The sequence below is a fragment of the Macaca thibetana genome, chromosome 3 (genome assembly GCF_024542745.1).
Source record: "Macaca thibetana thibetana isolate TM-01 chromosome 3, ASM2454274v1, whole genome shotgun sequence".
NCBI lineage: Eukaryota > Metazoa > Chordata > Mammalia > Primates > Cercopithecidae > Macaca > Macaca thibetana.
This window is the reverse complement of record NC_065580.1, coordinates 107,463,355-107,478,010: the sequence shown is the minus strand read 5'-3', so window position 1 is coordinate 107,478,010 and position 14,656 is coordinate 107,463,355. Positions and strand designations below refer to the sequence as shown.

Below are 14,656 nucleotides of genomic sequence, written 5' to 3'. Positions count from 1 at the left end.
GGTACAGTTGTGGAGTTGCCCAGCCCAGAGAAACAGAGCCAAGGTTGGGGCCAGGAGGTAGCAGGTGGGTGAATGAAATGAGACAGATGAGTGGAAGTGTTAAGGAGGTCAGGCAAAGAGAAGACGATGTACATCAGAGACGGAGGTACACTGGGGAATCCAGGGGGCTTAGAGTCTATTGGCCTAGATCCCTAGCATCTTCCTGGGTGTTTCTTTCAGGAGGCAGCTTTGTGCCTCACCTTAAAGAAATGATGAGGAGCTTGGATCTCATGAATTATTCATGAGCCAGATTTCCCTTAATCTGTACACATGTGCTTGAATTTCTAAAAATCTTTTTAAGGGACTTTATATTTCTCTGATTAAATTTCTTGTTGCTAATGGACCCCATATGCCTAGTCACCAAAGATCTTTTGAACCTAAAGGGGAAAAAAGCTACAGAATTGAAGTGGTGACTCTGCCACTTATTAGCCATTGTCTTTCCCAAGTTGCAAGTTCTGACCTCATCCATAGGATGAGAACCATAACAGGTACCTCGTCACTTGTTTTGATGGGTGGTTGGGAAGATAATTGGAATTTTGCATTTGGAGTGCCGGGTGTGAAGCCCATCAGTATCAGTGCCAACACCTTGTCGCAGTTATTTTTCTGCTCTCAGGGTATTCACCATGTCTCCGTCTTCAGTCAGTTTTGATAGACTGTCTTCCCTGTTTTCATCCAATCTATTGATTCTTATTAATAGATTCCTGTTATATATGGGGAGGGATCAACAGCAGAACCTGAAGATTCCTAGAGGCTACTTGTAAGGATCTTTGGGACACTGGTCCATGTTGGCGGTTACAAAGTCAGAGGCCTTCAAAAACCTCATTATACAAATGTGTAAGAACCAGGTGAGGAGAGAGTGGTGGGGCCCGTGTCAACTCAGAGAATGTATGTCCCATCTAAAACAGTCATTTGCTAAGAGTCACTGCCCAATCCAACACCTGGTACAGGGGGAGTCAAGGGCACCAGCTCCATGGGCTGCTATGAATAGCTCCCTAACATGCGCTTGCATTTGGTTAATGTGGCTTTGGAGCAGTGGTTCTTATAGTATGGTCCAGAAGCCATCGGCAGCACCTAGGAACTTGTACGAATGCAAATTCTTGTCTCCACTCCAGACCTACTGGATCTGGAGGTGAGGCCCAGCAACCTGGGATTTCACAGGCCCTCTAGGAGATTCTGATGTTCTTGAGAATGATTTGGAAAGTGGTTCTCAACCTTGGAAGGACACTGGAATCAATGTTCTGGGGAGCTTTAAAAATTCAACCACCTGGCTCCCAACCACAGAGCTTCTCATTGAGCTGATTTGGACTAGAACCTGGACACCAGGAATTTTTTTTAAAGCTCCCCAGGGGATTTCCAGGTGCGTCTAAGACAGAGAACTGCTGTTCTCAGGAGCTTATTGAAACACCCACATACTCATTTCTCCTGGGTGAAGAGGTGAGGAGAGGGAGGCATATATCATTTGACAGAGTTCCTAGATGACCTCTCTTCCCCTTAGAGAATGTGACCTTGAACCACCAGCTCAAGAAATAGCCTCGAATAGAGCTTTTCATAGATTAAATGAATATTCACTCAATGTGACTTGTTTTAAAGTTTGCTTTTAATGCTATATTTGTTCAGCAAATGTAGGCACTCATATAACACAAATATTAACTCCTAAATCCTCAAAGGCTTTCCCCATGATATGCCATCTGGCAAGCATTGTTATCATCAGCTCTTTATTATCCACGCTAATAAAGGACTAGCATGGCACTGGTAATTGAAAAACACGTATCATTTAAAAATCATTCAGGCTAGTACCAGTACTGTTTTCCAAGCCAGGAAGTATTCAAGAGTAGAAATATTGACTGATTACAGTTTGCTACTTCCCTGTGGAGGTGCTAATACATATTATTTTAGTGAGAAATTTGAGCCATTGGAGTGAGAAGCTTCTAAATTATAATTCCTGTTTCTGAATAAGGGGGTTTGTTTTATTGATAAGAGTCCTGAGCACAGAGACAAGGAACAGCAAGTATATTTAAAATGCATGTGCCCCTGGGAACCAGTGGATTAAAGCATGGTATAATATAGAAGCTGCATGGGGATTTGAGGAATGGTGGATCTGGACTCTAGATCTCCTGATATTACCTGTGTCATTTGAGATGAACCATCCTATCTACCAGTGGGTCTCAAAGAGTCCTCAACTAGCAACAGCTGTATCACCTGGCGATTTATTAAAGATGCAATTCTGGGCCTTACCCCAGGCCTACTGGATCAGACTCAGGGTGGGGCCAGCAATTAGTGCTTTAACAAGCCCTTCAAGAAATTTAGATGCCTGCTCAAGTTTAAGCACTGCTACTCTCCACCAGGGGCTCAGTTTTTTTGTCTATAAAATAAGAGGACCAGCCTAGATTATATTTAAGGTTTACTCTAGCTCTCCAATGGCCATGGTGTGTGGGCACAGAATAGGTTTAGAGATTTTCTGTCTTAGAGCTTATACCTTCTCTTGGATGTGTGATTGAAATCATGCGGCTGAAAAACTGACAGGCAGGTAACAGAAAAGAAACTGATTTCCAGGAACTAGATACTCAGACTAGATACCCAAACGGCACCTTGGGCACTCACTACAAAATAACTCATAATATCTTCAGCTGGTTGGTACTACTTTCCCAAAGTAAAAAACTCTGGTGTTTTGGAAAAGGAAGCAGCCATCTCCCTTTTCTCTAGGGGCTGAGAGCTGTCTGCTGTGATTCACAGAGCAGCATTTCAACGGGAACTAACAAATGGCATTTCAGAAGAATGTACCAGAGGTACACAGGCTTTGCAGTAAAACCAGGGAAAATTTCAAGCCGTTTATCAAAGCTCCTGCAGCTTCCATTTCAAGACAGGTGGAAAAAAATAACATGGAACAAGAAAAGAAAATAAATCTGTATCCAGAGCATCTCATAAATAAGAAAGGAGTAGGGGAGTTGCTGGCCTTGCTGGGCTCTCAGAGTATTTTTGTCACAGTACAGAAAGCTTTTAAATGTTTTGGCATGAAATTCTTTTCCTTTTCCTGTTATTAAAATTTGTGGTTGTAAAATTATTTCACTGACTATTGAAACCAAAAAAAAAAAAAAAAAAAAAAAAAGAAAGCTGAGAAAATGATACCTGGAGTGAGAGAGAGAGAATGAGAACATAGTTCACTCTTTACCCCAAAATATTTTTTATTGTTATCTAAAATGTAGTGATGCGGCCGGGCGCGGTGGCTCAAGCCTGTAATCCCAGCACTTTGGGAGGCCGAGAAGGGCGGATCACGAGGTCAGGAGATCGAGACCATCCTGGCTAACACAGTGAAACCCCGTCTCTACTAAAAAGTACAAAAAAACTAGCCGGGCGTGGTGGTGGGCGCCTGTAGTCCCAGCTACTCAGGAGGCTGAGGCAGGAGAATGGTGCAAACCCGGGAGGTGGAGCTTGCAGTGAGCTGAGATCCGGCCACTGCACTCCAGCCTGGGCAACGGCTCGAGACTCCCTCTCAAAAAAAAAAAAAAAAAAAAATGTAGTGATGCTCCATAATTTAGGGTAAGTCATTGAAAATCAAAGGCAATTTTCTAATTGGCTTTTGTTCAGTAAGAGCCTATTTTCTATAGACAATTAGGGATGTGGTTTATTGAACATGAGAGAGACATGGGTCTGTTATAATGTCTGAGGGGGTGGATAAATTATAACTTTTATTAAAAAGATAGGCCAGTGGTGGTAGCTCATGCCTGTAATCCCAGCACTTTGGGAGGCTGAGGCGGGTGGATTACCTGAGGTCAGGAGTTTGAGACCAGCCTGGCCAACATGAGGAAACCCTGTCTCTACTGAAAATACAAAACTTAACCAGGCATGGTGACGCATGCCTGTAATCCCAGCTACTTGGGAGGCTGAGGCAGGACAATTGCTAGAACACGGGGGGCAGAGGCTGCAGTGAGCCAAGATCATGCCGTTGCACTCCAGCCTGGATGATAGAATGAGACTCCATCTCAAAAAAAACAACAACAACAAACAAACAAAAAACCGACCGGCTGCAGTGGCTCACTCCTGTAATCCTAGCACTTTGGGAGGCCAAGACTGGCAGATCACTTGAGGTCAGGAGTTCGAAATCAGCCTGGCCAGCATGGTGAAACCTTATCTCTACCAAAAATACAAAAATCAGCTGGGCGTGGTGGCGGGCGCCTGTAATCCCAGCTACTCAGGGGGCTGAGGCAAGAGAATTGCTTGAACCTGGGAGGCAAAAGTTGCAGTGAGCCAAGATTCCACCACTGCACTCCAGCTTGGGCGACAGAGCAAGATTTGGTCGTGAAAAAAATAAAAATAAAAAATAAATAAAAGATGGATCTCAGGCCCACTCTGCCAGATGGAATAACGTTGATTGAGGAGAACCTGCATTGGACATCTTTGTGAAATTCCCAGCAATGTTAGGTTGTTGATCAACCTGGTAAAAAGCTCATGCTCTGAGTTCACAGTCTGGCTTTGCCACAACTGGCTCTGAAACTTTGGGCAAGCTACCCAATTGTCAGTGCTTTGGTTTCCTTTGGGGGATAATGACAGTATCTACCTGGTGGGAGTTTTGTGAGGATTGAGAACACCGTGTGCAAGACACTTTGCGCATGCCTGGTGCATAGCAGGCATTCTTTTATTGAGACTATTTGCTAATTAGTCATATAGTTCTTTAAAGGAACCCTAAAACTCAATTACATTGTTTTTTAACTGTAAGAATTTTTTGAAAATAGCAAATGAAAGCCTGCGGAGGGGTATGATTGATGAAAGGAGGTTTGAAGGGCATATTGGGTGCAAAATTCAAAGAAGATTGATAACTCTTGAGCCATGGGATCTTCTCCTCCATCAGCTTCATTAACATAGCTTTGGGGAATTGTTAGAATTAGATTCAGAGATACTAATTTTTTTCCACTAGATTTCCTTTTTTATGTATTTATTTTTGAAACTCATATAGCAACACTAGAAATAGGTCTGAACTAAATATCATGTTTCTCTTTTACATTTGGCTCCCCTCCTGTGTTGGCTGGCCTATGCTGCACAATGGCTAATATTGATTAGCCTACCTTTTTCTTAAATACACTTTTCACAGTCTATGTAAAGTCTAAATGCTAGCAGTACCAAAATAAATGGATTCATCTCTAAACTGGTGGTAAGAAAAAAAATAGGAACGAAAGATGGTTGAGACATATTGTCCAGTGAAATCTTTCCCTGTGATGCCACGGCCAGGTGTGAGGTCTGGGGCAAGCTTCCTAACTCATCTGAGCGGCAGTTTCCTCATCAGTAGAATTGGGATAAGAATAGCACCTACCAGGTGTGAGATTTAATACATGTAAAGTGCAAAATAGTGCTAACATCCAGAATGTACTTAGCAAATGTTAACTTCTTAAATGCTACTTGTGTTCATGAGAATTCGATGTATCAGAGTCAAAATAATCAATTTGTGTGTAATGGGTAGGGAGTTTTACTATTCTTTACTAAATAAGTAAAAACATTACAAAATCTTTAATGGTAAGTTACTTTTTAGACTTAATCTCTGGTCATTTATTTCCAATTAAAACTGGACCCCACTGTATATGACATGCAGAATGGTTTTTATTTTTGTTACAATCATATTTATTTTGAGATGTATCATTCTTATCATTAGTAACAGTTCTCTGATATTTTAAAAACTTTCCAACATTGGAATAAATGAATCAGGATAAAATGCTGAAATAAAATACTCAAATCATTGCACTTATACAACCTCTAGTTGTAGACAGCGATGCTATTTAAACTGTGGAACTGTGGCCAGTAGGCAGCACTACTCTCTCATAGTTTCGGATATTGCTTATTAGCTTTTAAACAAAATTTCAGATCAGCATGGGTAAGATAGTTTAGATGTACTCTTGAATAATGTAGAAAAGTGTGAGTTGTTTGATCCTTGAACAAGTGAACAGAAAGGCCTTCCAGCACCAAAGTTAGAAAAAAAATTGCCTTTAACCAAAATTGCCCTGGAAAAACAGAGATTCGTGCTGTTTATCCAAAATGAAAGTATGTCATTTCATACAAATTATCTAGATCGTGAGGCAAAAGCAGTTTTCTTTCACACCTCTTTAACTTTTCTTTTTCATCTGTTTAACCTGGAAAAAAAAAAAAAACTTGTCTTAAATTATTTACCATTTAGATCTGAATTTTTAAACTTTCTTATTTTCAGTTTTTTTTTTTTTTTAATTTCAGTAAGTTTTTGGGGAACAGGTGATGTTTGGTTACATGAATAAGTTCTTTAGTGGTGATTTCTGAGATTTTGGTACACCTGTCACCCAAGCAGTGTACACTGTACCCAATGTATAGTCTTTTATCTCTCACCAACCCCCATTCTTTCCCCCAGGTCCCCAAAGTCCAGTGTGTCATTCTTATGCCTTAGCTCCCACATGAGTGAGAACATACCATGTTTGGTTTTCCATTCCTGAGTTATTTCACTTAGATCAACAGTCTCCAATTCCATCCAGATTGCTGTGAATGCCACTATTTCATTTTATTTTACGGCTGAGTAATATTCCATGGTGTGTATAAATATGCCGCATTTTCTTTATCCACTCATTGATTGATGGGCATTTGGGCTGGTTCCATATTTTCGCAACTGCAAATTGTACTGCTGTATACATGCGTGTGCAAGTATCTTTTTCATATAATGACTTCTTTTCCTCTGGGTAGATACCTATTATTGGGATTGCTGGATCAAACAGTGGACCTACTTTTAGTTCTTTGAGGAACCTCTACACTGTTTTCTATAGTGGTTGTACTAGTTTACCTTCCACCAACAGTGTAAGAGTGTTCCCTTTTCACTGCATCTATGCCAACATCTATTATTTTTTGATTTCTTGATTATAGCCATTCTTATAGGAGTCAGGTCGTATTGCATGGTGGTTTTGATTTGCATTTCCCTGATCATTAGTGATGTTGAGCATTTTTTCCATATGCTTGTTGTCCATTTGTATATCTTCTGTTGAGAATTGTCTATTCATGTCCTTAGCCCACTTTTTGGTGGGATTGTTTGTTCTTTTCTTGCTGATTTGTTTGAGTTCTTTGTAGATTCTGGATGTTAGTCCTTTATCAGATGTATAGATTGTGAAGATTTTCTCCCATTTGGTGGGTTGTCTGTTAACTCTGCTGATTATTTCTTTTTCTGTGCGGAAGCATTTTAGTTTAATTAAGTCCCATCTGTTTATCTTTGTTTTTGTGGCATTTGCTTTTGGATTCTTGGTCATTAAGTCTTTGCCTAAGCCAATGTCTACAGGGGTTTTCCAGTGTCATCTTCTATAATCTTTATGGTTTCAGGTCTTAGATTTAAGTATTTGATCCATCTTGAGTTGATTTTTGTGTAAGTTGAGAGATGAGGATCCAGTTTCATTCTTCTATATGTGGCTTGCCAGTTATCCCAGCACCATTTGTTGAATAGAGTGTCCTTTTCCCACTTTTTTTTTGTTTGCTTTGTCAAAGATCAGTTGGCTGTAAGTATTTGGCTTTATTTCTGGGTTCTCTATTCTGTTCCATTGGTCTATGTGCCTATTTTTATACCAGTTCCATGCTGTTTTGGTGACTATCACCTTATAGTATAGGTGGAAGTCAGGTAATGTGATACCTCCAGATTTGTTCTTTTTGCTTAGTCTTGCATTGGCTATGTGGGCTCTTTTTTGGTTCCATGTGAATTTTAAGATTGCTTTTTTCTAGTTCTGTAAAGAGCAATGGTGCTATTTGGATAGGAATTGCACTGAATTTGTAGACTGCTTTTGACAGTATGGTCATTTTCACAATGTTGATTTTACCCATCCATGAGCATGGGATGCATTTCCATTTGTTAGTGTTGTCTATAATTTCTTTCAGCAGTGTTTCATAGTTTTCCTTGTAGAGGTCTTTCATCTCCCTGGTTAGGTATATTTTTAAGTATTTTAATTTTTTGCAGCTATTGTGAAAGAGGTTGAGTGATTTGATTTTCAGCTTGGTCGCTCTTGGTATGTAGCAGAGCTACTGATTTGTGTACATTAATTTTGTATCCTGAAACTTTACTGAATTTATTTGCCAGTTCTAGGAGTTTATTGGATGAGTCTTTAGGGTTTTCTAGGTATGCAACTGTATTATTGGCAAAAAGTGACAATTTTACTGCCCTTTATGTATTTCTCTTGTCTGACTGCTCTGTCTAGGACTTCCAGTACTATGTTGAATAGTGGTGAAAGTGGGCATTGTTGTCTTGTCCTAGTTCTCAGGGGGAATGCTTTCACCTTTTCCCCATTCAGTATAATGTTGATTGTGAGTTTGTCATAAATGCCTTTTATTACCTTAAGGTATATCCCTTCTATGCAGATTTTGCTGAGGGTTTTAATCATAAAGCGGTGTTGAATTCTGTCAAATGCTTTTTCTGCATCTATTGAGATGATCATCTATTGAGATGATCATATGATTTCGTTTTTGATTCTATTTATGTGGTGTGTCACATTTATTGACTTACATATGTTAAACCATCCCAGCATCCCTGGTATGAAACCCGCTTGATCATGGTGAATGATCTTTTTGATATGCTATTGGATTTGGTTCACTAGTATTTTATTGAGGATTTTCGCATCTGTGTTCATTAGGGATATTGGTCTATAGTTTTCTTTTTTTATGATGTCCTTCCCTGGCTTTTGGTATTAAGGTGATACTGGCTTCATAGAATGATTAAGGGAGGAATCCTTCTTTCTCTATCTTTTGGAATAGTGTCAATAGATTGGTACCAATTCTTACTTGAATATCTGATAGAATTCAGCTGTGAATCCATCTGGTCCTGGACTTTTTTGTGTTGGAAATTTTCTTTATTACCATTTCAATCTCACTGCCTGTTATTGGTCTGCTCGGAAATTCTGTATCTTCCTGGTTTAATCTAGAAAAGGTGCATATTTCCAAGAATTTATCCATCTCTTCTAGGTTTTCTGGTTTATATGCATCAAGGTGTTCATAGAAGCCTTGAATAATCTTTTATATTTCTCTAGAATCAGTTGTAATATCTCCCGTTTTGTTTCCAATTTAGCTTATTTGGATCTTCTCTCTTCTTTTTTGGTTAATCTCACTAATAGTCTTTTTTTTTTTATCTTTTCAAAGAACCAGCATTTTGTTTCAGTTATGTTTTATATTTTTTTGTTGTTGTTGTTTGTTTGTTTCAATTTCATTTAGTTCTGCTCAGATCTTCATTATTTCTTTTCTTCTGCTGGGTTTGGGTTTGGATTGCTCTTGTTTCTCCAGGTCCATGAGGTGTGACCTTAGATTGTCTGTGTGCGCTCTTTCAGACTTTTGATGTAGGCATTTAATCCTATGAGCTTTCCTCTTAGCACCACCATTGCTGTATCCCAGAGGTTTTGATGGTTGTGTCACTATTATCATTCAGTTCAAATAATTTTTTAATTTCCATCTTGATTTCCCTGTTGACCCAGTGATCATTCAGGAGCAGGTTATTTAATTTCCATGTGTTTGCATGGTTTTGTGGATTCCTGTTGGGGTTGATTTCCAATTTTATTCCACTGTGGTCTGAGAGAGTACTTGATATAATTTCAGTTTTCTTAAATTTACTGAGACTTGGGCCGGGCACAGTGGCTCATGCCTGTAATCCCAGTACTTTTGGAGGCCGAGCTGGGCGGATCACCTGAGGTCAGAAGTTCAAAACAGCCTGGTCAACATGGCAAAACCCCGTCTCTACTAAAAATACAAAAAGTAGCTGGGCGTGGTGGCATGCGACTGTAATCCCAGCTACTTGGGAGGCTGAGGCAGGAGAATTGCTTGAACCTGGGAGGTGGAGGTTGCAGTGAGTGACATTGCACCACTGCACTCTAGCCTGGTGATAGAGTGAGACTCTGCCTTAAAAAAAAAAAAAAAAAAAGAAAGAAAGAAAATTTACTGAGACTTGTTTTGTGGCCTATCATATGATCTGTCTTGGAGAGCATTCCGTGTGCTGATGAATAGAATGTGTGTTCCGCAGTTATTGGGTAGAAGGTTCTATAAATATCCATTAAGTCTAGTTGTTGTAGGGTATAGTTTAAGTCCATTGTTTCTTTGTTGACGTTCTGTCTTGATGACCTTTCTAGTGCTGTCAGTGAGTATTAAAGTCCCCCACTATTATTGTGTTGCCGTCTATATCATTTCTTAGGTCTAGTAGTAATGGTTTTATAAATTTGGGAGATCCAGTGTTAGATACACATATATTTAGTATTGTGATATTTCCCTGTTGGACTAGTCCTTTTAACATTATATAATATCCTTCTGTGTCTTTTTTAACTGCTGTTGCTTTAAAGTTTGTTTTGTCTGATACAAGAATAGCTACTCCTGCTTACTTTTGTTGTCCATTTTCATGGAATATCTTTTTCTATCCCTTTAACTTAAATTTATGTGAGTTCTTATGTGTCTCTTTAAGGCGCAGAAACTTGGTTCGTGAATTCTTATCCCTTCTGCCATTCTGTATCTTTTCAGTGAAGCATTGAGGCCATTTACATTCAGTGTTAGTATTGAGATGTGAGGTACTACTCTATTCATTGTGCTATTAGTTGCCTGAATACTTTGTGTTTTTCTTCATTGTGTTATTGTTATATACACAATATATATGTATTGTGAGATTTATGCTTTAAGGTCTTCTGAGATAGATGCTTTAAGGAGGTTCTATTTTGTTTGTTTTTTTGAGGATTTGTTTCAAGATTTAGAGCTCCTTTTAGCAGTTCTTATAGTGCTGGTTTGGTAGTGGCGAATTCTCTTAGCATTTGTTTGTTTGGAAAAGACTGTATCTTTCCTTCACTTATGAAGCTTAGTTTCACTGGATACAAAATTCTTGGCTGATAATTATTTTGTTGAAGGAGGCTAAAATTAGGACCTCAGTCCCTTGTAGTTTGTAAGTTTTCTGCTGAGAAATCTGCTGTTAATTTGATAGGTTTTCCGATATAGGTTACCTGATGCTTTTGCCTTATAGCTCTTCAGATTTTCTTTTGTCTTAACTTTAGATAACCTGTTAACTATGTGCCTAGGTGATAATATTTTTGTGATGAGTTTCCCAGGTGTTCTTTGAGCTTCTTGTATTTGGATGTCTAGATTTCTAGCAAGGCCAGGGAAGTTTTCCTCAATTACTGCCACAAATATGTTTTCCAAACTTAGATTTCTCTTTTTCCTTAGGAACACCAATTATTCTTAGGTTTGGGTGTTTAACATAGTCCCATCCTTCCTGGAGGCTTTGTTCATTTTTTAAAGTATTTTTTCTTTGTCTTTGACGGATTAGGTTAATTCAAAAGCCTTGTCTTTGAGCTTTGATGTTCTTTATTCTGCTCATTCAATTCTATTGCTGTTACTTTCCAGTAAATTTTGCATTTCTCTAACTGTGTTCTTGGTTTCCAGAAGTTCTGATTGTTTTTTATTTATGCTGTCTATTTCACTGAAGAATTTTTCTTTCCTGTATCCTGTATCCTGTTTTTTATTTCTTTAAATTGGACTCCACCTTTCTCTGCTGCCTCCTTGAGTAACTTAATAATACACTTTCTGAATTCTTACTCTGGCAATTCGGATATTTTGTCTTGGTTTGGATCCATTGCCGGTGAGCTGGTATAATCTTTTGCGGTATTAAAGAAGCTTGTTTTGTCATATTACCAGAATTGTTTTTCTGGTTCCCTCTCATTTGGGTAGACTAAGTCACAGGGAAGATCTGGGACTCAAGGACTACTGTTCAAATTCTTTTGTCTTACAGAGTGCTCCCTTGATGTGGTGTTCTCCCCCTTCTCCTAAGAATGTGATTTCCTAAGAGCCAAACTGTAGTGATTGTGTTTGCTCTTCTAGGTCTAGCCACCCAACAGAGCTACCCAGCTCCGTGCTGGTACTGGCACGTGTCTGCAAAGAGTCCTGCGATATGATCGGTCTTCAGGTCTTGCAGCCATGGATAACTGCACCTGCTTCAGTGGAGTTAGTAGGGGAGTGAAGTGGTGTGGGTCCTTGGTTATGTTTTTGTTTAGTGTGCTGGTTGCCTCCCAGGGAGCCTGCAGTGGTGATCCAGTTCCTTCAAAGCGTCTGTGAATTATCTCAGCTTTCCTGGTATGTTCCTGCATTAGTTCTTGGAACAAAAGTTCATGGTGTAAGTCTCCACATGCTGCTCTATCCTTCCGAGTGGAAGCTGCAACTAATCCTGCCTCCTATCCACCCTCTTGGAAAAAATGGCAGATCTGAATTTTCAGAATAGTTCTTGGTCGTTGTTTTCAGTAATTAATGGTGAAGAGTAAATTGCTAATCTTACTAAGAGTCTTGTGGTGTTTTTGCTGAGTGATCTCAAGTATATGGAGAGTTCAGATCAGCCAGGTCTTCTCCTCTTAGGCATATTTGTAACTATTTTTTATTTGGGTAAATTTATGGGGTACAAGTGTACTTTTGTTACATAGATATACTGCATAGTGGGGAGGTCAGGGCTTTTAGTGTACCCATCACCTACATAGTGCATTGTACTCAGTAAGCAATTTCTTGTCATGCCACCAATTCCCAGCCTTCTGAGTTTGCGTTGTCTATCATTCCACACCCTATGCCCACGTGTGCACATCATTTAGCTCCCACTTCTATGTGAGAACATGTGACATTTGACTTTCTGTTTCTGAGTTATTTCACTTAAAATAATGGCTGCCAGTTCCATTCATGTTGCTACAAAAGATATGATTTCATTCTTTTTTTATGACTAAATAGTATCCCATTATGTATATGTACCACATTTTCTTGATCCAGTTATCCATTGGTGGACACATAGGTGCATTCTCTATCTTTGCTATAGTGAATAGTACTGCAATAAACATAAGAGTGCAGGTGATTTTTGGTATAATGATTTCTTTCTTTCTTTTTTTTTTTTTTTTTTTTTTTCGGAGACAGAGTCTTGCCCTGTTGCCCAGGTTGGAGTGCAATGGCGTAATCTGGACTCACTGCAACCTCCGCCTCCCAGATTCAAGCAATTCTCCTGCCTCTACCTCTTGAGTAGCTGGGATTACAGGCCCGTGCCACCACACCTACCTAATTTGTTGTATCTTTAGGGGTTTCACCATGTTGGCCAGGCTGGTCTCAAACTCCTGACCTCATGATCCACCCGCCTCAGCCTCCCAAAGTGGACTACAGGAGTGGCCACCGTGCCCAGCCAATGATTTCTTTTCCTTTGTGTAGATACCCAGTAGTGGAATTGCTGGATTGAATGGTAGTTCTATTTTTAGTTCTTGAGAAATCTCCATAGTGTTTTCCATAGAGGTTGCACTAATTTACATTCCCATCAACAGTATATAAGCATTTTCTTTTTTCCCTTTTCTTGCCATCTGTTATTCTTTGCCTTTTTACTAATAACCATTCTGACTGGTGTGAGATGGTATCTCATTGTTGTTTTTGTTTGCATTTCTCCAATGATTACTGATGTTGAGCATTATATGCTTGTTGGCCATTTGTGTGTCTTCTTTTGAAAAATGTCTAATCATGTCTTTTGCCCACTTTTAAATTGGATTGTTTTTCATTTGCTGAGGTGTTTGAGTTCTGCATATCTGCAACTATTATTTCACCTTTGGGGTTCTGTGTGCTGTGTATGGTGACCCTAAAGACCAGAGAGGAAGGTTCTCAGACTTCCTGAGAGCAGACAGATGTCAGGACGCTGTGGATATCTGAACTTATCCGGTGCCTGTGCTCAGAGGCCTATGGACTGTGTAAACCTGGACAGTTCACAAAGTCCATCAATGCATGCGGCTGTATTTAACCTCCCACATAAGGATGCGGAGTCAAGGTGTGAATAGGCCATAGTTTCCTTGGAGTCAGCTTCCGAATTAAATACCAGAGGTGTGGCTTTATCCCAGCTTTTTCTACCCAAATGCTGTTGGTTTCATTTTAGTGCAGCTACCAGAAATAATTTTCGTATCATTTTCTTTTTCTCACAATGTCACATGTCTAAGAATAATCCTGTATTTGAATCTTTAGCTCGGTTTCCTAATCCCAGGTATAAATCTGGTTTTGCTATCCTGAGGAGCAGTAGAAAGAAGTTGCTGCATCCACCTCAGTAGGTTTACATGGAGATAGAAAATGTCATCATGTTTGATTATTTGTAGCTTGCCTTGTAGTACTTCACTCTCGAGGAGGGAAATTGGATCTCTGGTGGTTGGTGAAATCTGCTGAAGAATTCACCTTATCATGCATTTTGTTTTACTCACAGAATCATGTCAACCCTGCCATGGACTTCACGCAGACTCCACCTGGGATGTTGGCTCTGGACAACATGCTGTACTTTGCCAAGCACCACCAAGATGCCTATATCCGGGTAAGTATGAAGGCCCTTTTCAGATATTGTGTTTCCTACTCAATGTTAATTTCAAACGCACAAATACGGAGGGATTAGCTTTAGATGAATCATCCCATATTTTCTGGCTTTCTTAGTAAACTAAAAAAAAAAAAAAATCAGAATTGAGATCAATCGGGACTGAAATGGGGATTTTAACTTTTAATTATTTTCTTTTGATGGCGTTAAAAAATACATTAGATACTGGAAAACCATTTCATATAGTCCAATATTGAATTATGACAAAAACTCTTAAATAACAAGGAACAAAAGTGAACTACCTACCAAAAACCTGCATGACTC

General features: G+C 39.4%; 1 protein-coding gene across 9 annotated transcripts in view; it reads left to right on the top strand.

Annotated features, from left to right (window-relative positions):
- ELMO1 (engulfment and cell motility 1) overlaps positions 1 to 14,656 on the top strand; it is a 578,919-nt gene that overhangs the window by 295,872 nt on the left and 268,391 nt on the right. For all 9 annotated transcript variants that reach the window (XM_050783309.1, XM_050783305.1, XM_050783301.1 and 6 more), the window contains one exon: positions 14,231 to 14,335. In XM_050783309.1, the coding sequence (XP_050639266.1) occupies positions 14,231 to 14,335 (105 nt within the window). The remainder of the gene's footprint in view (positions 1 to 14,230; positions 14,336 to 14,656) is intronic.